General features: G+C 37.9%; 1 protein-coding gene across 15 annotated transcripts in view; it reads right to left on the minus strand.

Annotated features, from left to right (window-relative positions):
- Positions 1-26,187, minus strand: part of NUMB (NUMB endocytic adaptor protein) — a 91,830-nt gene that overhangs the window by 18,915 nt on the left and 46,728 nt on the right. For 2 of the 15 annotated variants that reach the window (XM_050336824.1, XM_050336835.1), the window contains exons 1-3: positions 18,996-19,144; positions 15,565-15,708; positions 3,571-3,645 (exon numbers count right to left, since the gene is read on the minus strand). In XM_050336824.1, coding sequence (XP_050192781.1) covers positions 3,571-3,645; positions 15,565-15,690 — 201 coding nt within the window. In that variant the 5' untranslated portion in view covers positions 15,691-15,708; positions 18,996-19,144. Of the gene's footprint in view, positions 1-3,570; positions 3,646-15,564; positions 15,709-18,995; positions 19,158-21,059; positions 21,196-26,187 lie in introns of those variants that run through there. The other 13 variants (XM_050336819.1, XM_050336823.1, XM_050336822.1 and 10 more) reach the window with 13 other exon arrangements.

The raw sequence follows: 26,187 nt of genomic DNA on the forward strand, positions 1-26,187 counted from the left end.
GATTCACCAAAAGCTACCTCATTTTTAGGTGATGGTTAATTTTACTCTCAGCAAAATGCTTGTTAAACAAGATTATTTTTTAAATAAACTAGACAGGGTTAATGGAAAAGGCAACATGCAAAATGGGTTTTAAACAACACTAAGTTAATGTAGTTTAGAGATAACTAATGCATATTTTAAAACATTAAATTATGTCTCTTTACCTGCTAAAACAAGAACATATATTAAAACAAATGCATCATTTAAAACAAAAAGTGGCTAGTTAGAAACCATACTACAAGTTAAAGCTGATTTTAAATCAAAATATGAAATGAGAGAGTATACTTTTGTTTTTACGTGATGTTACCACACCTGAGTCGAATACACTTACAAGGCTCTTAAAGTTACTTTCCAGTTGGCACTAAATATTTTAAATTCAGTGAAATGGTTATGAAGAAACCATTTAGAGCTTAGTGTCCAACTACAAGGATCTGACCAGACAGGAAATGTGTACAGAGTTAGCAATATATCCCTACTAAGGGAAAAATGTAAGCTACATTGGTAATACCCTTTTAAGGGAAAAATACAAACTCCATTGATAATATAAACCCATGTCAATAATAGAGTAATAACTGAATACATGGATTTCTGATCTATTAATGAGACTGTAGTGCCATTTCATCTGGCAGAAAATTACATATTGTTGGTGTGCAGTTTTACAGATACAAAACTGTAACAACAGAATACAGTATGGATGAGGGATTCTTGAGATAAAAGTGGCTTCTTTCACTCAGTTGTCAATTAAACAATGTCTGAATAAAATGCTCACCCATCAATTGGTTTCAGGTTCTGTAAGACGCAATATTCAAAAATAATTATGCCACATAAAAGGAACAGGTAATAAAAAAATCCCTGAAAGGTTATTACACACAATAAAGAGACAGAGAGATTTGTTTGCATCTTTTCCTTCAAAAAGCAAAGCAGTAATTAAACTACTCCTAAAGTCAAGTTTAACAGTGTTCTATACTCTTGACAAATCCCATTAAATTTTTTTAAAATCCAGGAGTCAACCCTATAAAAATAGGCTTCAGATCCCCAAATAAATTCCCAACTGTTGTAGAGCAAGAATTAAGAGGGAAAAATATATCTATTAAAATAAGTAAAGACAGACAGAATTGAATTATTAAAAGCTACAAGACACGAGTATTTCAACAATTCTCATTTTTATTGACTGGATTTATAAAACCTACACCTTACCTGCAGAGAAAATAAGAAAGACTGAAGTAGCTCAGATATGTTTCAATGTAGTTTAAGCATACAGAAAGTGAAGTCCAATTTCCCTTAAGCTAGTCTTTCAGTATGAGAGCACTGCACCTTAAACTCGTAATTCTTTCAAAACCAAGAGAAAGCCCACTAAAATAACTAAGTAGTGTGAAAGAAAGAGACTACCAGAAGAACAAACTGTTTTCTTATCACATTCCTCGCATGCTGAAACATTACCCTGTGTTTGGCTTCTGCTAAATTAAGAGAGTATATTGTACAGAAAAGAGCTTTCAGCAATAGTGGTGTCCTAAAGAAATGCCTCTGGTTTAAAACCTACATGCTGGGGTGAGGGGCAGGGCTTGAATTGCAGTGAGCAGCTCCAAATGAACCTTGGATCTGATGGAGTCTAGAACTAAAGCACACATAAAGTACTTTCAGTAATCTGAATCTTTCTCTTGGGGCCCAAAAAGAATTTCACCTCTACTTCTCAACTTCCAATACTGACAAAGGAGACAATGTAAACAGCAGTTGTAAGAGATGTGTGCTTCTGCTCAGTTTATAAATAGACACCAAAAACTTCAAACTGCAGAAAAAAAAATCAAAATTATCTGAAGAAAAATGTTTAATTTAGGGGAATAGGTAAAATTCACACCATCGACAAATAATGACATAGCACAGAATGGAGAAATTTAACTATTTATTTCCAGGGAACGCACTGTAAAAGTTAGATATCTAAGTCTGACATATGAATCAATAATTCATGTGATCAAGAATCATAATCCTGGAATTATCCAGATTCCAGAAGAAACTGGATGCTATGCTTTTACTATGTCTCATTAATTATAAGCTTAGCTACTCTTCACTGACTTGTGGACTTGCAAGATTTTTATAACTAGAACAACCGCTACTTCAAAGCATAGCTCTCCAGGGAAGAGAATGAGAGAAGTTCCATAAAGTAGATGCTGCAGTGCTATTTGGTGTGCTAACAGAAAGTATTCTGAGAGAACAAAAACCAGAAAAGGACAAAAACGGATGCAATTCATTATGTGGTCAGTACTTGCAGGTACATAAGCTAAATCCATAGAACAAAGAAACTAATTTCTATTTTGTGTGGCCTTTTTTAATAAAAATCAATCACCAATCACTGTGGACTGAATGGGAACAGATGGGATGCGGCTTTAACAGGTTGCTATACATTAGCTGAGAGAGAAAAGAATGAAAAGACTTGATTTTAATCAGAGCGCTAACCAATTCAGAAACTTTACAGCACAACAGAAGGCAGAGAAGACAACCTATAATCTTCCACTGTGTGCTAGGAAGAAGGGAAGAACAAGTCTAGATGGAAGCCACTTGAGTTCTCAGATTTCGTGAGGAAAAAAAAGGGATGTCCAATAGCAGATATTTTAAGTTAGCAAAGGTGCCGTAGAAGGGTTTGATGGACTTCCAGTGATTTTGTTGAGCTGCAAGGATAAAAGAGTTTCTTCCACTGAAGGCATACTGAAGAATGTATATAGCTAAAACATATAAGAGAAGTAATGACAAGGATTGCAGTTCTCTATCTCCATTCAAAATTCAATTTTTTTATGTCCTTTCTCCTGTTCTTTTCAATGATGTTACAGCCTCAGTTCCTTGACAGACTGATCCCAGGCTTTCTGAAGTTTGCCATTTCCGCAGGATTTTGTGGTATTATTACTTCAGGAAAGAGATGACAAGACCTCTTCAAATGAGCCACAGAACTACAAAGAGCTTTGAACGAGTGCCATTTACAGGAGCAAACGTTCACAGAAGCCAAACTAAGAGCAGCCCACTTCATGGCATATCAGAATTAGGCAGCCTTCAGGCCACTTTGAGCAGATGCAAGCCAGATTATTTCATGCATGACTACAATGTTGCAGTGCATTAGAAAAAAAGCAGCCTAAAACAAGTAATATTTTGTATAATAATGGTGAATTAAGTCACTATTAAAGTGGCAGGCAACAGAGGGAAAGAGAGAGAGGGGGAGAAGAAAAGAGAGAGAGGGAGAAAGCTGTTAAAAAAAACAATGGTTCAAGTCCCATGTGGGTACCAACTTAGCCTGAAAGGTCACAGAGAATTTACACATTTGTTTTGCAAATAGTTTCTACGAGTAGAAAGAACAGTTGTAACTCTCCCTCTCATCATCAGATTAGCATGTCCCCCTAACTGCAGCAGTGCTCCCAAACTGGCCAACTGTTCTCCTAACATGGGTCAAAAATTCAGTCCTTAGCTGGGGCACTGCTGCCGAACGGACCTTTTCCAGTAACACTCACAGCCCCAAAGCCAACTTTGTCACGAAAAAAATATACATACAGATTTCAGTCTCTTCACAGCATCTTCACAGATATGCATTCCTCTGGATTCATCCACTTCGACGTGTCCCAGGTACTGCAGGAAAGAGAGTAGGGAGAGAAAAGCTTAATACTAGCTCCTTAAACTCCCAGGGTTTTGATGAATCCAAGCTCTGAATTCATCTCAGTCCAGCTGAGATGACAGACACTAACGGCGCTTTGCCAGCCTTCTTCTGAAACCTGCATTTGAGGGTTTGACAGAGTATATATATGGCGCACCAGCATCAGCAGAAAAGCATAATACAGCTAGGAATTTTGAGGGAAAGACAGACTTTCCTTACTCAGGGGAAAATATGAAATTGGAAAGTCCTGAAAACTGTATTTTCCTGCTTATTCAGAATGAGCTTCAGTCTTTTATCAGCATAGCAAGAAAATCTTACATCAATATAGAGATGGCAGTGAATAACTTATTTTTGAATAATGATAAATATATTTACTATCAAAAACCGAATTACACTACACAGTAAGACGAATAAATATATTCGAATGTTCATGTACAAATACATTCCAACATTTCAATGCTGGAAACAGAAAAAAAAAATCTTTCTTTGCTCCCTTCCCCCCATCCCACCTTTTTTTAAAAGCTATAAAACAAAATTGTTTATCTTCATTATGCCAACAAGCTGTTAAGTGGACACAGAGAGATTCATCATTCTTACAAAAAGGTGGGGTTTTCTTTTGTGGTTTTTAATTTGGTTTTTTAAATATGTAGATTTTAAAAATGCATATTCATCTTACCAAGCATTATTAAAAACAAAACAAAACAAAAACAGTAAACCAACAGTGAATAGAAACTTTAGGTTTCAAAGCTTTTAATTTTACAACCCAGAATATTATTAGACTACAGAGAAAGCAATTGCAGGAAATAAATCAGTGTGTGGGATAGTTTAATTCTACATTCTGTAACTTTTAGCTCTCACTTTTCCAATTTCCCTACCTTTTCAAATCATAGTTCTTTTTGATAGGGGAAGGAAATGTTCTCTCAGAAAAATTCATACCTTTATTCAAAGTAGTGAACTCCTGAAGAAAACTACAGAAACTATTAAAAGCTTTCTGAAGTTTTGTAGTAAGAGCTATAAGTCAGAGAAAACTTTCCCTGATTTACATGAATTGTATGCAATTCAGCATTTATATTCTAGGCTAGTTAGGGAGTGACTAAGTGGTTTTAAAATATCATAATCAATACTTGTGTCACTGAATGCAGTAGTGACCTAGGTTTAATAATCTATTGTTAAGTCCCACTCAATAACAGAATATTCCGTCATGAGTTACCTGAAATCTCCTAGACTTTGTTTCATTGATTAGGATACCATACTTACCTAGATGGACAAAAATATTTCATTCTTTAGCACCACACTGAAGCACTGTCAGATTAACACAATAGATTCAACTAAATGGACAAAATCAAGACTGTTTTAAGATTTAATAGAAATTGGGAAGTTGAGGGTTTTTTATGCAGGGCAAGGCACTCCAGAAGAAGAAACTCTATATATCATTAAACTGCTGAAAGGTTTAAATATTTTAAGTGACAGAGGGTTTTAGCATTAAATCGCACTATGTAGGATTTTTTCAGAGTTAAATGTGGATGGAACAATTCTATGAGAATTTCATTTAAAGCAACCCTCACAGCTGGAGAACAGCTCGATAAATAAATTGCATAGACACTAGAAGGTAAATAAAAGAGATCTGACACTTTAGAGCTTTTTCAACATGAGCTCTGTGAGGCTGAAGCCTTATAATTGTACACTGGAGCTGCCAAAGCAGCAACTGCACTCCCTCAGCTGAGCTTGCAGAACACTTGCACAATATCTTGATTTCTCCAGAACACAAACTAGAACATTTTAATCCTAAAAATATGCAAGTAGTAACAGCTAAAGATGTAATTATATGTGTCTGGAAGTATGTATGTATATCAGTGACTATCGTAGATGGATCTTCAGGTTGTGCTATGACTCCTCTGGAAATTCTGGAGTCCAGAAACATAGAAATTCTGTCATTGAACATATTTGTCATGAGAAAGTTTTGGGTTTAGTAACTTCTCTTTAAAAAGAGAGTGATATATAGTGAAATAGACAGAAACAAGGTTGAAGTTTATACTGGACAGAAAAAAAAATACATGTAGGGAATGAGCCACCTAGTTTGCACAACCACTACATATCATCAAAATAGAAGGCAACTTTCAGATTTCCTGAGCTATCTGCACATCTCCTTTACTCCAGTGTAGACAAAATGGTTTTAACTAAAAATCCAAACCATTCAGTCCCTGTTCTTGGCAACCTGCCTTTTGGTTGGAAAAGGGAGAAACAGAGCAGAGTAAATATTGCCTCATGTCGCACTCTAAAACAGACAACCATTTTCCCCTGTGTTGCCAAACCTCTATTCAAGTCCCATGCTCCAACTTTCAGCAATCAGTCATGCCACTGGTGCTGGAGACAGCAAGTTTAGCTGCAGTTTTCAAATACTGCTTCCACTCCAGTGAATGGGGACATTATTACACATATCAAGTGCATCTACCCACACCAAAAGGCTACAATCCACAGACCTCACTGAGCATCAATCAATTCTGAATTATAAAAGAAATTACACTGTCACACAATACTTCTTTATTATATAGAGGACAAAAGCTGCTTTGTTTGCATTTACACATTACACTTTCAGTCCTTCATTAAAAAAACCTTCTTTTTGCCATTGCACCATTTTTGTAGAAACCAGAAGCTCATCGTTATCAGTGGCCTTGTACATTTTACAGGCAATTTCAAATTTTTTCCTGTCTTTTTTGTTTTTCTGGGATGGGGTGGTGGTGCATTAAGTCCTTATACGTGCCAATTTACGTTTAAGTTTCTTTCTTGTAAAAAAAAATTTCAACTGTGTAATCAGAATGCTGTGGTCCTCTTCTTCTTTTTGTCAAGTGTCCCTTAAGCAGTAGGCCTCCTTCCAAGACTTCAAGCTTATTTCTAAAAACCTTTTTCCCCTGCCAGGCTGAGAGTAGATGCACATGGCTTCTGTATTTAACCAGTGCTACCATATTTATCTGACTTTTAATGGGACATAATCAAAGAAATAAATATTTCCTTAAGAAAATTGGCAAAAACTCCTTCAAAGACTGAGACCTTCTCTGGTATGCTTACATATACACAGAAGTGCTGAATTGTAATTACATCACAACCTAGCCTTAAATTTGAAATATTGGCTCAACTTATTAGCATGACAGCATTTTACGAGTGACATTTCAAAATTTAATAAAGAAAATACAGTTACTAGTTAAAGAGTCTGAAATTAAACACCGGAATTCAGGACTTAAGAAAAATAAACCATTGTTAAATTCTGTTGTTCCACCACAGTTAAGAGATTACATGGAAACCACTTTAAAAAAACAGATACACAAATCCCACAGTGGTATAAACAACCTTTCAGGATCTCTTAAAGGAACTTCCCTTTCAAACTAAAGGAGAAGAAACACACTGATGAAGTGCCTGGGCTCGCCCTACATAAGTGAATCTGCAAATCTCTGACAGCAAATTACCACAAACACACTCAAGGACTGGGACACACAACAACTGGGTACTCAAAAATGAACTTGAACTGCTTAAGCCATACAGTGGTGGATGATGACTCTGAGAACAGTAAGGAAGAGAGTACCCCAGACATGTCTGCAAAGAGCATTTCTTGTCACAGGGATCGCTGCAGCTCGTGTTCCTGGAGAAAGCGAGTACTTTTCCATCAGGAGAGTGCACATAGCAGGAATGCAGTATTAATATTGAATGTACTCATACTTAATTTCCATAGCAACCAATGAATGATAGTCACGACATCAGCAATTCTCGGACATAAGATGTTCTCTAAGAGATTTAATCATTATGCCAGAAATTAACCATCAATGCTTTTACAGAAAGCTAAAATCCTTGAGGACAGAATCCACATACAAAGTAACAACATAAAAGCTCTAATCCAAATAAAATACTTTCAGAGGCTGTCGGAGAAGCTCTTAATGCAAACACTACTAAACAGAAGTACTGCTTATATTAACATTTTCAGGAAAAAAAGAAAGGATGATGGTACAGTAAATTAAACAAAAAACTTTTCCTCTTCACCTCTGATTTTTATGTTCTCTTTCACTGATGGTGGTTTTTGGTATCTCAAATCAAACAGAAAGCAATCAGTAAAAGAACAAGTCACACAGCAAAACATCCTTACAACTTGAAAAGTGCTCGAGAAACATTATTCTTTTTCAACATTTTAAACTTTTTCCAACTTCATCTAAAAATGAACAACTCAAGTTCATGTTCACTACAGCGTTTGTGGCAAAGCTGTCAGTCCTACTGTCTTCCCCCAACTATATGCTATTGAAATAGTTCCTACAAAACATCAGGGAGTGACATTTCAGGTCAGAAACATTGCTGCTGAGAAATAAAACAGATCTAGCATCTGTGTCCTAGTACAAGGACAACTTTCTGTTTTCATTTCTTTCACAAATACTGATTGACTCAGTTTTCAAAATTTCAAAGTTCAACAATAATAGCTGGCAAAAAGATCCTTCACCAGAGATCCTTCTACCTAGACAACTCACTCATGCCACTTTTGTTTCTTCAAATCTGGTGATATGCTATTACAGTCTTTCTTTGAAACAGACTCAGCTACACAAATAATTGGAACTTCCCTCTCTATCAGCAGATGTTCCCATGCGCTGTTTTCTTTGCAATAACAGACTGGGTTCTTCAGATTACACTTGTAACTAGACAGACACAGAAAATGAGCTTACTTGAAGTCTTGCCTGAGGTGTCCTGTGCTAGGAAACTAGCTGCCACAGGGAAGAGCACACCAGCACTCCTTGGTACTTTTCCTAGAGCTAGCAACATTCCTCTTTCTTCCTCTGTGTAAGTTCTGGGGTATTAGTTGCAACAGTAAGACTGACTATTTGACACCTGTGTAGATATGCTTCTGGGATTGGCACTGCTCAAGAATTAAAGCCTGAGCTCTAAAGTTTCACAGTGAAATGCTGTCTTGCAACTAGACATAAGCTTAAATCCAGAAACCCTGGATACGTCTTAAAGCTGAGCTACTTTTCTGCTCACTTCTGTAAGATTTACATTCCAATGTTGAATGCTTTATTTCTCTCCCCTCACACCCATGCTCCTGCCTTTTTTTAATTTATCAGTTTGAAACAGATGTTTGCTTAGACAAAACTGTAGAAGCACAGACAACAGAAATTCTATGATTAAGCCTCAACAAGGTTTAATTTTGACTACTCAAAGTTATAGGTTAGTTAGGATGCTATGCATATCACCAGAAATCAAAATGCCTCATCAACCTGTTAAACATCCCAAATAAGGAGCTGTAGCAGCCTAAACCTGCTTAATGTCTATGAACAGTGTAGATCAAAATAATCTAAAGCAGTACCTATACCAGCAGTTCTTCGCGTCTTTCACTTCATACCCACCTAAGAGCCACACTGCGTATTTCACTTACTGGCTCTCACATGACATTGTGAACAGAAACAACACTGTGAGGGAATAACGAACATTTCCAGTTAGGAATACTGAAGATGAGTTACCAAAGTTCAATACAGGATATACAAATGCTATATTCTTCCAAATCCCTAAAATAAGGCAGAGAAGGAACTCGGGAGCTTATGTAGGACAGCACTTGCCTCAGGGCAGGATCTTCTTCCACATCTACATTAGAGAAGTCAGCCTTTAAGTACTGTGACATTTCTGTAACTGGAGATCAATAGGCTGCACCTTCTACTCTGTAGTTTATATGCCTCACTGTTACAATGGAAGGTTATTTTGCCAAGCTGTTATTTCTGATGCCTATCCTAAATTTCCCTCGATGAGGCTTTCTCCGAGTCCCTTCCCAGCTTCGCACATGTACTGTCAGACTTTGGTTTTTGATTGCTTGTTCTGATGTGCAATTCCTACTTTTCCAGGAATTGAACCTTCTTAAATAAACTTAAAACTTTCTCTTAAAAAACAAAAGAAAATAGAAGAAAATCAAGTGTTGATAGCACAAAGTTTTATACACGCACTGCACAGGTGTAGTCTGTACCTCTCCTTCAAGTCCTGAAAAAAATTCAGTTTCCATGTATGACACTGGAGATCCCCTAATTTTAAAAAACAGAATTGAAAAGTATAATCCAATGACAACTTTTATTTCCAACACCTAAACTACATTTAAAATTAATACTTCTGCAAGGACATCCAAACTATTTTATGGCTCTAAACAGCAAGTATCATCTTTAAACAAACTTGAAGTTTATGAAACTATTTCAGAATTTGACCTTGGCCAAAGACGGAAGGTTTTTAAAACAGAGCTAGAGGCTTCATCTAAAACTCCTTCTTTGCAAGGCTCTTCAAACAAAACTAAGGATTGGACACAAAAGTGAAATGTTTAAAGATTAGGGACTTCATTACATTCCTTTTAATTGTGACAAAAATGCACAGGAATATACTGGAGGCAAGCGTCACACCTTCCATTACAGTCACCATTCTTTTATAATTACCTGTCTTCAAACCTTTTTCCTGTCATGTTATATGCTGCAGGATTTTAAAATGTACCACTGCTTGTTGAGGGTTAGCATTCAACAGAACGGTCATTGTTCATTGCTAGCATCGGTTCGTGCCTTCAGAGGTAGGGATTTCTAGTGTTTAACGTGTAAGGCTGTGCAACATTTCAGAAATCAGCAGATTTGTCACATTAACTTCTTAAAAATACTTAACATAGTTTCCAAAGACTATTTAAGTATCTCAAGCTTTTACAGTCAAAAATATCACATGCCTAACTTAAAGGCACTTCAGCATCAACATGCTGCTAAATCCTTCCACAGCTACTATTATTTCAAAGTAGAAGCGCACTCAGGGCATACAACAAAAGCCACAGCTACCTGTGTTGGTACCAGTCTTTCTGACCTGAGGGAAAATAACAGCATGCAAGCTGTCTTTATAAACTTATTAAAAATAAGAGGTTATTTTTAATGTGAGATTTATAAACTTGACATTAAGCAATGAAGTCCAATATGCAAATTCCAAAATGAAAGAAGACAACTGGGAAGCTACCAGTGGTGTGAGACCACAAAGCAAAGTGAGAGAAATGGCCTGTCTCCTACTGATAATGGTTTTAGCAGGGCCACATATGGCTTAATGACATAGCACACTGCTGGGTCATCATAGGGACCCCAGGGATGAGAACTGACACTCACAGGTCCCAGGGAGCATAATCCCAGAGCTCAGTGCCAGTCAGTCCCTTTTCTTCTGTCCCTGCTTGAATACAGGGTAACACAGTGCCTTACAAACATCTCCCACCAAAGCAAGGCTTAAATAGGAAACAGTGGAAGAGTATTTGCTCTGAAAAGTCAGTTCTTTTATATGTGGAAGTACAACCCTATTCACACAATTTTTATTTATCAACACTAACACAGAAATCAAGATCCAGTGGAAAGGCTAACTTGAGTGACAGTAGGCACTCAGCAGAAAACCCTGGACTTCAGAGATAGAACTGTGGTTTCTAACTCTTCCACATGGGTTTTTTTCACTGATACATCTAGTCTTTCAGTTGGAATAAATGGAATGAAAAAATAAAAAACACAAGTAAACTTGCAGGCTATAGGTAACTGTAGCTTTAGATACCTTAAGGTCAAAGGAGACTGACCACTAAAACATGACAGTGACAGTAATTAAGTTATCCAAAATGTACACAACTGCTGTGTCTTCTAGAGCACAGCAATCAGCTGTTAATACTCTGTTTAACATGTCCAGTTGGTTAGAACCATCAAGAATTTGCAAATGTTTTGTTTGTTTAGTTCTGTTAGGTAGAAGGAAATGACCTAATTTTTCTGATATAAATTTCACAGGCCAGTTACTCTAAAGTACATTTGTATTAATGAAAACCACTTACCCAGAGGGACACTCCAAAAGGCATTTCAGACAAAAGAAGCCCTAATGTCAAATATTTTAGTCATTATAACATAGAACAGCTGCATGTTCTCAGTGAGGTAGTGTCTGGAGCAAGAAAGCAAGTTTGAAAATGTGTATGTCAATGAACTTCAATTTTTTTGCAATTGTGTTGTATACAACTGTGTAGAAATAAATTATAGTACTGATAAGACAGTTGTAATGTCTGTTAGAATAATATACTTCTGAATAGTTTAAAATACAATGTCTTCATCTAAGGCCCTATGCCTTGCATGTATCTGGCACAGTTCTTCTCTCAGAGGAAGGATTTGCTACTGAAACACAGTATTTACTTTTCAGTTTGTTAGCACAGTGGAAAAGAATTTGCCCCTGAAAATACTCTTCTGCACAGCTTTTTCAGCAGATGTACCAGCCCCACATTTAATAATAGGGCAACTCTTGTTGTACGTCTATAAAACTGCAGTGTATCATGCTTCCAACACCACCGAAGTTAGGAGAGCAACTCCATTTAGGTTCCCAATGGAAGAGCAAAAGTCTGCAAGTCACACTTTTCTAAACACATCTTTTTCATACCCTTGCTGACAGACAGGCACCTGCCTCTGCTGATGCAGTGGAGTGCAAAAAACCCATTCAGTCATATGCTCCAGCATCTTTCAACGTGCATTCAAATCAGTTTACACAGAAGAACATCACAGGAAAGTCAGTAGCCACTGCACAACCCTATTTTGAATGTGTCAGATTACCACCACAAGGGTGGTTAGAAATCCATCGCAGAGAAGAACTATCTGTAAATACATCAACACAAATGAAGATCACTGAGAAAATATGATCAGTGACTGGTTACACACAACACAACCTCACCAACTGGTGGAAAAACAGACTGTTAAACAGAGTTAAAAAAGACTGTCATTGTCTTAAAGTAACAGTACACACCCATGATTATCACCATCTACAAATTTATGAGCACAGTACTGGAAAGAACCAACTGTGCATCAAATCCACTGCCCTGAACTTTAAAGCAACAACATGATAGGAATTTTACCAATACTTTCCACAGAGCATCTTCTTTACAAAAACGAAGGAGATCCACAGGTTTATCAGATTTGTTCAAAATCCAACAGCACACTTGAGGACTTTAACAGTAAGGATCAGCTGTGAACATAGCACAGAAAGAGCTTCAAAAACCATGACAATGTAGAAAACCTTTCAATAGCAGTAAATCTGCTTGCTGTAAAGCATCCTCAAAGCACAATGAATGAGCAGCTACTGGAGTCCCTGTCCAACACTAATGGAGTGAAGCCTGGAGGATAAAATCCTATTTGCAACATGACTTTCAAAGTGCTGCCACACATTCTGTAATGTCTAGAAAAGGATACATCTGTGTTAGCACTCTACAAACACCCCAGCTCTCGGCAAAATATAAATGCCCAAAGGCAAGAAGTTAAAACACAAGCCAACTTAAGAGAGTGACATATATCTTGATCTTTTTCTTTTACAAGAGAAACTGAGAGCAAATTTTCCCTAACATTTGCACAAGTCTCCTCTCTCTCGGGGAGAGGGGGTGGGGGGGGGGAAGAGGGAATATTAGTCTTACCTAAATAAAATAGCAAGCATTAGGAGAAACAAAGCCCACAATAGTGCTCCTACTACATTAGTTTCATGTACTTTACACTCAGTTCCACTTTGAGCTCCAAAGAATTACATATGATGATTTCTAGGGAGTGGGCAAGGTAATTCATAATGAGTAAGGACAGACTAACCCCACCCCAAAACTATTAAACTGGAGTTGAGCAGCTACACAACAGACCACTTTGGAATTCCCACTGAGGCACTTGAAGAAAATTAAGGCATTTTCACCATCTTTCAGATTCAAATGCACTCCTATTCATTAACCATTTTCCCCAAAATATCTCAGTTTATCCTGCTCCACTGAGGAGCATCAGGAAGAAAAGTCACCCCCTCAGACATTTCAGGACATAGGAGACGGCATACTTTTCCTGGAATGTATGAATTTCCAAAAAAATCCCCAAGAACAGTGTACAGGATACTCTTCTTCAATAGCACAAAGTTCTATTCTTTCAGTGAGCAAAACAGAGTACCACCCACCAAACCGATGACTCTACATCTGGTTTATCTCGTTCACTCACAATGGCATACTTCCTGTCTGTATCTATTAAACACCAGCTAACACCCACTTTGCCTCTCAAGCCCAATAAAAATTTCCACTTTGTCCATATCAAGGCACAGTATTTTGGACGACAAATTCTAATCAAATGAGGTATAACACCTCTTAATATCAAATTGTTCAGAATTTAAGTTTTCATCTAATCGCAAGTTCTTTAAATATTAATAGGTTATTATTCTGACCAAATCAAGAAATGTATGCAGAGATATGTTTACCGTAGAGTATCTTTTCAAAAGAACAATTTAAATTAATTCAGTGAATTCCAACTAAAAGTGTAAATAAGTCCCATTATGATGACAGGATGCAAAGATTCATCCATTTCTACGCCTTTTGAGCACAGAATAGCCCAAAACTTTTTTTTTTACTTTGGGTACATGTGCCCAGAATAGATGAATGCTTTATTTAAATACAGGAAGTATTTGTCATTAGAAGTGCAAGTCCTGACTGAGAGTTTAAAAAAAGGTCAGTCTTTAAACAGCGAGCAGTGGTTCACACCCTTTGTGTTCAGTAAAGGATTGAAAAAGTTTGAATAAAACTTAACGCCTAGAAATTGAGCATGTTGCTTTTCACCCTGTATAATGCCTAAATTATGAAGAAATAACCATCCTCAAACTTCCAACTCTTTTCTCCCCTAGACTGTGTTAAACCTTAATCTAAGTTTGAGCTTCCACAGAGCAGTTACTTTCAAAGCTTTGGCAAAACACCATCTCTTGTTTAGTACTGAATTACAGTTCCTTCCTTTTAGCAGAAAAATAACACAAGACAAAGACAATTAAGCAAGCAATCACAACAAACTAGAAATGTTGCACACACTTGAGTATATGTAAAAGCAACTACAGTAGAGCATAACCTAGTGTGAAAATTACTTCAAACTTACTATATATCTGCACAAACCCACAACTCCACAAAAATATGAAAGTCAGTTTCAAGAGTTCCACCTAGCAACATCACATGTTTAATTATCAGACAGAATTACTTTCAGCATAATACATATTAAAATTAATAAAAGGTCCTTAGGCATCAGAACCATAGACTGTGTTCCTTGTATCCATTAGCTTTCCCCAAGTGTCATCTTCTTCCAATTTATTGTGGATCTAGTGTTAGTGTATCTTTAGAAGAAAGCTTTTGATTACAAGGGGAGTATATGCAACAAGACACCTTAAATTTTACACTAATTTCTATTGTGGTATTTCTTAAGTATTATATTAAATATTATTCTAAAATATTAAAATACGGTTTCTTAAAAAGGGAGGAAGCAGAATTGGACACAGAAAAGAAAATACCTATTTATAACGCTCTCATAATCTGGAAGAAGTTAGCAGAATTCAAAAAGGTAATTTCAGTTTCATGTGTATTAACAGTCTGTAAAAGAAACACCAAAATTGTAGCACAGAAGGCATTCTCAGAAGTTAGCAAGTGCTTCTAACCTCATGTACTGGTCTAAACTCCAGGTGCTACTGACAGTGTTTTCAACTATCAAGAGGGAGGAAGGATTGCTTTCCAATCACAGCCCACCACTTACCCTACAAGTCAAACTGTAACTGCAACTACACTTTCAACTTTTCTTTTTAGAGAACTGAGCACCTTTCCATGCAGTCCAAGAGGTCTGTCATTTCTGCTCTTCCAGAAAAAGGAAGACAAATACTGTATTTATTTCTCCTCTGGCTAGCATAGCACTTGTTACATGAGTCACTTGGTTTTAAGAAAAAAGCCACATCCTTTGCAATGAGAGCTGACTGTAAAATAGGTGTGTAATGAAGCATGTTGCTGGTTTCTGCTTGCCAAAAAAACCCCAAAGAATAATTCATGGCAAGAATTCATCCATCACCTCGTGGATACCCAAAAGAGAGGCAGAAACTCTTACCTTAACAGGGAAGCTACACTTGCCAGTACGAACGCCTTCTTCATCAGTCTGCCACTGATGGGGCCTGCTGGCCTCTGGGACATAGACATCTTTCTTTCTCCTAAAACTTTGCCGTAATTTGTTCATTTCTCAGATTTTCACGTCCTAGAAGAAGAAGAAAAAAATACTGCCAATAGGCACCAAACACATATTTAGCCACTTTGGGTCAATCACTATCATAACAAATGTCCCTGTGAAAACTCTGAGCTTTTGCAAAGATGAACAGAAGTATTTGTGAAAGGACAGTATTTCAAACAATGATTCAGAGAGAAGTCAGATATTCACTTCAAAGCAGAAAACACAAATCCACGTTATTTGTTAAATCACTTTCCACAGCAACTGAAGCATTAGACCCAGGAATAACTATTACTGGGAGCATAAGGTTACCTAAAATAGACAAAGAAGAGGCTCTAAAGAGTGATGAACATGAAAACCTGCCTCCCCAAATTTGAACACCTACCAAAAGCAACTAAGCAAGACAGCAGTAGCACAAGCTTACAAGGCACTCATGCAAGGCAAGGATTCATAACTCTAAAACTGCTCCTAAATTAGGTGCTTGTGTTGTTCTCTAAGTATGTGAGATAGTTCCATGCTTTTACTGAGAGAAACAGTCCAGCCCTTGCTTAGTCTTCTGGTAGAAGTCCTTACATTTAAATGAGAAATGAACATCTTCAAAAGGGAAAGACGGTTCTGTAATCACACTTCCAAAGTCTAAAATCCAAAGCTTTTTATACACTATTCTCTTACGCATCAATTTCTATATACAAGCCAGACTATACTTTAGACATGCTCACTCTTATTTGATTCAAACTACAATTACCCAAGACGCTACTGGAGAAATTACTACTAATAAAAAGACTTAATATTCAGTGTAAGTGCAGGAATAGGAATTTTTCAAGGATTCTCAATCACAATTATCTGGTTATAAATTCCTTCATAGCTGCAAAATGCCTAACATAACTAGCATCCTAAAATATTTTCTTGAATTTATTTAGACAGATTTAGAGATTAGAACATATGTGCAAAATAAAAACCATGCACATTTCTTACCACTGAACAAGCTGAAGCAGCAGCTCTCTCCTGCTTTCAGCTGGGATAGTTAATTTTCTTCCTAGTGCCTGGTACAGTGCTGTGTTTTGGATTTAGGCTGAGAATAATGTTGATAACACACTGATGTTTTAGTTGTTGCTAAAGAGTGTTTATACTGAACCAAGGTCTTTTCTTCTTCTCACCCCACCCTACCATTGCAGAGCATAGGGTACAAAAAGTTGTGAGGGGACACAGTTGGGACAGCTGACCCCAGCTGACCACAGGGATATTCCATACCATATGGCATCATGCTCGACATATGAAGCTGGGGGAAGAAGGAAGGAAGCAGGAACGTTTGGAGTGATGGCATTTGTCTTCCCAAGTAAACGTTACACGTGACGGAGCCCTGCTTTCCTGGGGATTGCTGAGCACCTGCCTGCCCACGGGAAGCAATGAATGAATCCTTTTTTCCCTTTGCTTGACTGTGTGGCTTTTGTTTTATCTATTAAACTGCCTTTATCTCAACTTTTTCTCACCTTTGCTCTTCTGATTCTCTCCCCATCCCATCACAGTAAAGGAGCAAGCAGCGGTATGAGGCTTAGTCGCCATCAGGTGCTAAAACACAACACTCCTCTGTAAACATGATTTCTTTATTTTACAAGCTAAGAGTCATTTTAAAATCTTTGAACGTGCAAAGCCAATTCTCTAAGTTTTAAGAGGAGTTGCAAAGATTCATTCTCCATTTAGGCTCAGAGAGGCATTACAGCAATATTAGTTATGTATTTTGCTTTACAAAGTGCAGATGGAGGAGTCTGTGCACCACTCAGACTAAAGGAACCAGAACACATCACACACGTGCTGCAGCTCACCAGGACACACACACACTCTTGCCCCTGCTGCAGACTGGCAGTGCCACAGCATGATGACCAAAACTACTGCTCCAGCGAAGAGCACAGGAGTGTGGGCAGTGCTGGGCTCACAGCCCAGCTGCCTGACCTCACACTCCGAGAGTGAGAAACGGCCATGGATGCTCCATTCTGCCAAAAGGGGCAACGGATCCTTAAACCCATACAGTCAGATGCAGTAAGACTAACGTGCCGGTTTCGAATTTCAAGGTAACTCTGAGCCTCGAAAACATCAGAGAACAACAACAAGAACTGAGAACAGCACACAGCCACTGCATCACCTGTGAAAAACCGCAGTCTAATTGTCTTATCATAACATTTGCTTATGTGAGCATTCTGTAGGACTTCTCCCTCCCGGGCATTGCTTTTGCCCATGAGACTGGTGCCTTATCAGACATTTATTATGACCAGGAATTTCAATCCACGGGGGAGGACGAGAATAGGAGTTCCTCAACTACACTTCCTATGAGAAGCCTAAGTGGCATTTTGCCCAAGTATTTCCCTTTCAATGAAAAACAAACCCATTTTCCTACATGTTCTAATTTTGAGGTCACATTGGCAACACACAATTGAAAAATAGCTTATTCTATTTGATAGAAATGCTGACAAATAGCAAAATTAATTTCTGGTCAGGCAACCACCGAGCTCTCTCCAATGGCCACACTTGGGTTTTCTGAAATGCAAAGACTTACGAGTAGGCTGCAAAACAGTTTGTCCTACAAACACCTAATTTGCTGATAACATGCATGTCTGCCCCATATAACTAGAACTGTCATCTGATGGGAAAGTGTTAAGTAGAACAATTCACACAGGCTGAGTATTTGAGGATTTAGGAGAGAAGCACATGACTTGCTACAATTAAATGCTGAAATTTTTACTAATTTTGTCTGGAGCTCAAAATCCCTGCACTCTAAAGAAAGATGAGTGAGAGTTTTCTACTTGAATTCTTTGCATTTCCATACAAGCATAGCATGCTTGCCAACACAACAGACACCATCCTTCGCTGCAACAGGCTATCAAGATATTTCCTACTAAACTGACAGCATCACTGATACTGTACAAAGTTTTATACTGTTTCGGGATTAGGTAAGATGAAAGTTATCTGTCTCTGAAATTTTTATATTTACCAACTTGTTTTTGTCCTCTAATTAAAAGTATTTTTAAATCACCCAAGAAGAAACAAATCAAACCACAAAAACTACTATTTCCTTTTGACTTTTACAAATCCAGCTTGGGCCCAGAGAGTGAGAGGACAATAGAGAAACAGTATTCGAAGATAAATCTGGTGAGAAGCCAAGACAGGGAACTCAAAATCTAATTAAATCACAAAACATAACATTACATCAGAGACAAACTGCTAACAAAGACTGAAAGTGCTGAGATCTTCAGGAGAAAAGAGGAAACAGAGCCACTTTAGGTCCTGCTACATTTCAAGGTTATCTCTAACAGGAGGCTTACCGCAGAACAGCTCAGTATCTGAATGGTCATGCCCACCGGAGAAAAAAAACAACCAAACAAAACCACCTACACAACATGAAAACCTTCATCAGTTTTGCAATCCAAGAGATTATGAGACTGAACATTAGACCAGTTCTCAAAGCACCATAAGGACACCTACAAAAGGCATCAAAAAGACAAGTGAGTTTTAAAATTTCTGTTGACGTTTATTTTTATGCAAATTGCTATATTTTGGAAACAGAACTCCTAAGCCAATTTAAGGAGAGCTTTAGCACTATTATTCTTTTGACCAGCAGAAAAGCTACCATTTACACCTAAGTCTATGGGCTCAAGCTCTGCCAGGGGAAGTTTAGGTTGGATGTTAGGAAGAAATTCTTTACAGAGAGGGTGATCAGGCATTGGAACGGCCTGCCCGGAGAGGTGGTGGATTCACCATCCCTGGAAGTTTTTAAAAAGAGATTGGACATGGCCCTTAGTGCCATGATATAGTAATTAGAGTTGGATCAGGGGTTGGACTTGATGATCTTGGAGGTCTTTTCCAACCCAATCTATTCTATGATTCTATGATTCTATAAGTCAGTCGACTGACAGCTCAGGGGCAGAGTTGTCAGAAACAAAGACAGAAACAACACTGTCATGGATAAAAATGCATATTGAAGCACCCTTGGCTTCATTGGCTTGTGCATCATCAGGTTACGGCTGCAGAACAAATTACTGCAAGATAAACCAGCATGTTAATTCATGTCTTGCTAGCTGCTCTGCTGTACAAGTGTGTTCACTTTTACCCTTCAGTAAGCACAAGCCAGCAATTTACTCTTCAGTGAGAGACGGGTAAACTTTCATATTAACTGAAGTTAGATCAGGTGGAAGCTGCTGATGATGCAAATTTGGAGCTCAGCTTGCCTTGCAACAGTTTACCCATGTTCCCCCTTACCTTTAGGTAAGCGGTTCATTTACATTTTGCATGAATATTTTTTGTATAGCAGTTGCTGATACAAGGGGATCCAAGCTACAGAATCTGCAGGGCAGAAGGACAATATGAGTACCTGAATTGTGTCCATAAATTTAAGTGCTTAGATTTAAAGCCAGGGTATATTTCACCCTAAGCAACCACTTACAGTTTCAACACCGAGGACAAAGAAACAGCACAAACCCATTTTTTTATCTTTCTTCTGAACTCTAGCCTTCACAAAGGTTATTCAATCTGCATTCAATTATCTGTTATCTTTTCTGTTTGCAATGGAAAAGGATAAAAACTAGTATTTAGTCTCCAGCCAGTTTTTAAAAAACATTCAAAAGGTTTGAGATTGCTTTCTGTTTTCTTTCAGAATTTAATACTGTTTCCTATTTCCTTTACCAATTTAGAAAAAAAGAGTGTCATGGGTCAAATAAGGGCAAAGTACCCTCTGCAGCCTCCAACAAACAGAGAGTACCCGGGGGCAGGAGGGAACACCCGCCTCCCCACTCCCCCCGCCCGGGGTTCCGTCCTCCCGATTTATAGTACAAAGTCCTCTTGTAAGCCTGAACCACCAGCAGCAGTATTGACACCTGAATCAAATTCCTAGAAGTATGCATTTCAAACAGCAGGGAAATGTGGTTTCAAGAACAATGTGTTATAGGGATCATTCTAAAACTTACAAACCTCCACATAAAACTAATTCAATTAATATGTTACTATCAGGTTAATTAAAAACAAAACAAAACAAAAACCAAAACAAACAAACAAAAAAAAACAAACCCAAAGAAATCTCATTCACACCTCTATTGTCTGATGGCCACACAAAGGTGAAGTATAAGCAGACACACGACTATCAGCTCCTGTGTGCTCTTCCCCAGTGAAACGCACCTAATATTGCTGAAGGAACAAGCCAAAAAGAACCTGAAACCCAGAGCAAGATCATCCATCTCTAATGTGGTTTTTGCCTAAGAAATCCCAGGCATTTCTTGACATCAAAGGTTTCTGAATCAGGCTGCATTTTTCCTGCCAAAGGTAAGTGATACTTCAGACCTAAGAAGACATGCAAATTATCTTAATTTCATTGAAAAAAAATGTGTTTACCTAACCTCCTTACCAGGAAAACACTCCAGAAACATTCCTCTGCATGGTTCTGAAGACCTGTACCCCCAGAAAACTCAGTAGCTCTGAGCTGTTGTGCAAGTACAACCTGGTCACACGTGCTCGCAGGCTAATGGTTAACAGCTATCTTTTGAGCATTATCAAAATCTGAATCTTATTACAAAATCCATAAGGGTCTGCACCAGGAAATGCACACAGCCCACACTTCTGTATTGCACAAGAGTATCCCACGTTGCTTTTTCCTATAAAACTCAGTTCCCTGCTGACACTTCAACATTACTGTAGATCTTGGCTATGACCAGGACACTAGGACATCAGCAAGGATGTGTTTCAGGTCATTTTCTTGGGATGATGTTTGGGTTTGGCAGGCTTACCTGCAGTACAAGCACAAATAGAAAGAAGCAGTTCAAAACATTTAGATCTACTTTGCTGTCTAATGTACAGTTTGAATCCCTAAATTTAAGACGACAATGTAAGAACATTTCATTTACAACAAAGAGGCAAGCTAGGAAAGCAAGTCTGTTGCTGCCAAGGTAAATAGTCTGTCCCTGTCTATTATGAGGCTGCCAGAATGGAGTTTTACTTTTCTGAAAAATCCTTATTAAGCATTGCTGCTAAACAAACGGCCTGCCCTCCTCTCCCACTTACACAGTACAAAAACATGTAATGTCCCATCTCTCCAAGCCTACTGCAAAGGTTAGCCAAAACTTGCTGCAATTGCCCTGCAACAGCTTCTCTGCAATTATTCACCAGCACAAGAACACAGAGTACCCTTATCTTCTAAGGAAGAAAAGGTCACCCCATGTGTCAGGTTTTGAATGCAGAACTTTGAGCCTTTTTGTAAGTTTAGATCCCATAAAATCTAATTAAATCCAGCACTGTCACACTGAAGCAAATGAAGGCATGTAACCATATGAGCATGCTCACTAAAACGTTAACAGTCCTGCTTTCACAATCCAGTATGACTAACCACATTATTCACCACATGGCTTTCCAACCCATTTACCCTTTCATTACCCAATTACGATCTAATAATACAACACTACAAGTAAGCATTCTAAGACATCAAATATGCATAAAGGTGAAGCATTTCTTCATTTATTGAGCTAATAAATACATTTTGTTGTTGTTATTATTACTATTTAGAGTTCAAATTAAGGGGATTTTCCTTTTGGAGATAAACAAAGTATTGGATGTAGAAAATTCACCGGTGAAAGGAATATTTAGATCATACTTCGAAAATACAACAGAAATTGCAACCTCAAAATATTTATATAAGACCAAAGAGGTCTTATATACAGGTCAGAGCTGTGATAATTACATCTCTGACAGCATTTTTAGAAATTGTGATGCACGGTCATCTTAAGTTGTGCGGTACTAACCATCCTCTCAAACCCATCACATATCTTGCTGTCTCATACCTGAGCTAAGGTATCATGTGAGCACACCACAGCTGTTTCCAAAGCACTTAACAAGTCTATTTGTACCATAGATGAGGGTGGAAGAAGAGGAAAAAACAATGTTATGACAGCAACATCTTACTGGCAAAAGCCAGAGTTAAACCAAAATTGCAGACAGCTTATGAAATACGAGGAAATGAAATAATGAGCTGTACTGCAATACACTGTTAACAACTGTGGGGCTAGAACATTCAGCTACCAGAGGCCCTATCCTAAAGCTTATGATTTTGTAAAATAAGCCAGACTTTTCAAACATAAATAGCCCCAGACTGCATCAATTAAATACAGTACTCAGTATTCCACAATATTATGAACAGAAATACCACCATAGCAAACACTCAGGCTCTTAAACTGTCACAAAAATACAAGTTCGATCACTGCAAGGCAGAATTTATTCCTAAAGATATGCAATGTGCTTTACAGCAGTTGTAAGGAAATAATTTGGCTCTCACAAACCTGTGAAGTTCAGCAAATGAAAGAAAGCAAGACTCATTATCTCCATCAATAACTATTCTAAAGCAAATGCACCAATTCATCGGACATCACAGCAACTGCAAACTCTGACTACGGTCCTATAGAACATGCTAAGAGGTTTAAGTGCAGAGATATAAGACAGTAATCCCCTTGTTTTGTAGGTTCACCCTAAAAATACCCTGCAGACTGTCAGTCACCAGTGCAAAGCAGGTCTCCTAAACACTTCATGTGATGCAAAGCTAATTGAACTACATTATCTATAATAACTGAAAATAAGTAAATGTTTAGTAAAGAAACTCTGGCGATGCCTTGTGGAAAGATGTTCAAGTCATTTTGCTTTGCAGCTCATCTGCACACACGTGAAGAACTTTTTAACTAATCAAGGCACATCATTTCCAAGTGAATCATTTACATTAAGGGCAGATAAATATCAGACAACTCCATGAGTTTCAAGCACGAACACCTCAGTTTAAAAGGTATCCTTACAAATATATGCTGAATCTTGAAATGAAATTAGATACTAAAGAAAGTATGAAAAGGGCTGAAAAGAGCAGAAAAATATGTCCCTTGATGACCCAAATCCAAGATCTGAGGTTTGAAGTTACATATGTCAAATCCCACAAAAATTAATGCATTTTCAAAATTATAAAAAAAGGAACAAAAACCTTTTACAAGTAAAATAAGTATATTTTATTGGTAGATCAGTCACAAATCTGATTACACTGGAGTTACTTCAGTAGGAGCTATGAATATTTTATAACCAAATAATCAGTGTTGACTAGACTGGGGCAAACATCTTCAGCTTAATAGTAGAGAAGGTAAAATGTAAGTCAGTCATATTTTTTTGCTACTGACCTGATCATAACCTACTTACTGAAACATACGGACACACTGTGTTTTTTGTTCCAGGTCTTAATGCGAGAGTAGAAAGAGCAGACCAAACAAGCTACAGACCCAGAGCATGCATTTCAGGAACCAACACGCCCTCCAAACCAGATTACCTGGAGGATCCATTTTAGCAAGACTTTTGAAAAATTATTTGCATTCCTACTGCAGCTTTACGCAGTGGCTCATACACAGTGCTCATGCTCAACACAGAAGTGAAAGCCACACATTTTGGACAACCGATCCTGCAGCAGTGCTCTACACAGGCACACAGCAGTCCAGCCCACCAGCCCACATGGCCCACATTCTGGAAACATTTGCAACAACAAACCATAAATTTGTATCAGGTTTGTGAGAAGTCTTCTGTCAGCAAGTAGGATTCAGGTCTAGAGAAACTAGGTAAATCCACGTGAGTAGCAGCCTGCTCCAATACAAAACAGGGAGTTACAAAGGGCCCTCCACCAGAAACAGTGATTTTTGTTTCATTCATATATGCCCTCAAAAGCAAACAGTTTAGTAACTGTTTACAGGTGATGCAAAATGTTCTGGAGTAAATTAATTAAACCAAACTGATTTCAGAGATACAAGATCATCTCACAAGAAGAAATTATTCTGTATACAAAAACAGTAGGGAAAAGTACATGGGAAAAGGGTAAGAAAAACACCCTAATTATAAATAACGAATACGAATTCAGCTATTCCCGCCGTCTAGAAAGATCACAACCCACATGTTTAATCCTCTAAAAATTTAATTGTCAAATAAGCAAACAGCAGTAAGAATTATTAGGAAAGGAGCAGAGCAAAACCAGTAAGATGCTGCAATGTAAGACCAGATTGCACTTCAGTTTCAATACCACACAGTTCTTGTAGTTAACACACCCTTGCTGAAATGACACTGAGAGGTGCAGGAAGGTAACAAGGACAGCAAGGACTACATCAACAGCTTCTGTTCATGGACAGATTAGATACATCAAAAGTCTTCACCTCAGAAAAGGAATTTGCTAGTGGGGCAAGACAGAAAAACTACAGCATCACACATGTTAGAAAATTAAATTATGATTTTCCAATTCTTATGTTGTAGAAACAACGAAAACTAATAAAATTCTCTAGCAGCCCAGGTTTCAATAAAAGGGTATTTCCTCATGACACAGAATTAATTGCACAGTTCCTAGCTCTGGGAAATTTTACAAACTAAAAATAGAAAGGGATTAAAAACACACCCCTCCCTGTTTAATTATTTGATCAAAACTTCCAAAGCCTATAGTGCAGGTGCAGCCTTCCATTCAGGGAATCACCCAGTCCAATCTGACCAGTTGGGAAGTCTTACTTCATGTCTGCCTTAACCTTCTATTCTTCCTTGGGATCCAACACTGTATCAAGAGAATTACTGTGCTATGGAGCCTTTGTTGCAAACCAGCACAACCCACAAGCTGGTTTCCCTTCACAGCCAATTCAGCGCCCAGAGCCCCGTGTTGCAGCTGTCACAGCACCACAGCAGAGCTGTTAGCTCACAGCTACACCTGGACCACCAAGAGCTGGCTCACTACAGGTGGTAAGGATCTTCCTTTCCCAAATCCACAGCAGCAGACGTTTCTATAGCTCAAGACATTCAAACGAAATTAATTTGTATATCCCAGATAGCTCACAAAATTTGAATTACTGTGGCAACAAGCCATGGGTGCACTAGTCGATCTCAATTACAAAATGAAAGTTAGCCTAAACTGCCACAAAGTTTGTCATTCACAGAATGACAGATGACTCCTTGTTATACCACTACTGCAGTGGGCCCAAGCACTTCAGTCACTGCCTGGCAGCTGTTACATGGCAGTTCAAGACACTTCAATCACTTCCATCCTCCAACAGTTAGATAAATATAATTAAGGTCCTTTTATCTGTGCATTTTCCTCAGCTTGTTCACATTGAATCAACCACACTTTTGACTGCAGCCAATGCAGAGAAGGAGGGTGTCACAAAAGGTATTTTTAATATTAATTTATAACTCAAAGTGAAATTGTGAAGGCTTTGCAACATGCTTTTGTGGACAATGGCAGGTTTTGTTAATAAAAATAAGCCTAGAAGAAAAATTGCAGTAACTTTTTCTGGCTGTCAGAATATCAGAAAATCATTTGATAATCCCTTATTAAGCCTAACAACACAAAAAGTTCACTTCACATAAAAGATGTGCAGAATCTTCTTACAGAACCCACTCTTGTGTCCAGTATAGCAACTGTGGTGGACTAGTAAGAACATAAATTTTTCTTCACACAAATCTTACTTATTATATTAGGAATTAAAA

Source organism: Myiozetetes cayanensis, unplaced genomic scaffold (genome assembly GCF_022539395.1).
Source record: "Myiozetetes cayanensis isolate MyiCay16 unplaced genomic scaffold, myiCay2020 scf6-25, whole genome shotgun sequence".
In the NCBI taxonomy this organism is placed as follows: Eukaryota; Metazoa; Chordata; class Aves; order Passeriformes; family Tyrannidae; genus Myiozetetes; species Myiozetetes cayanensis.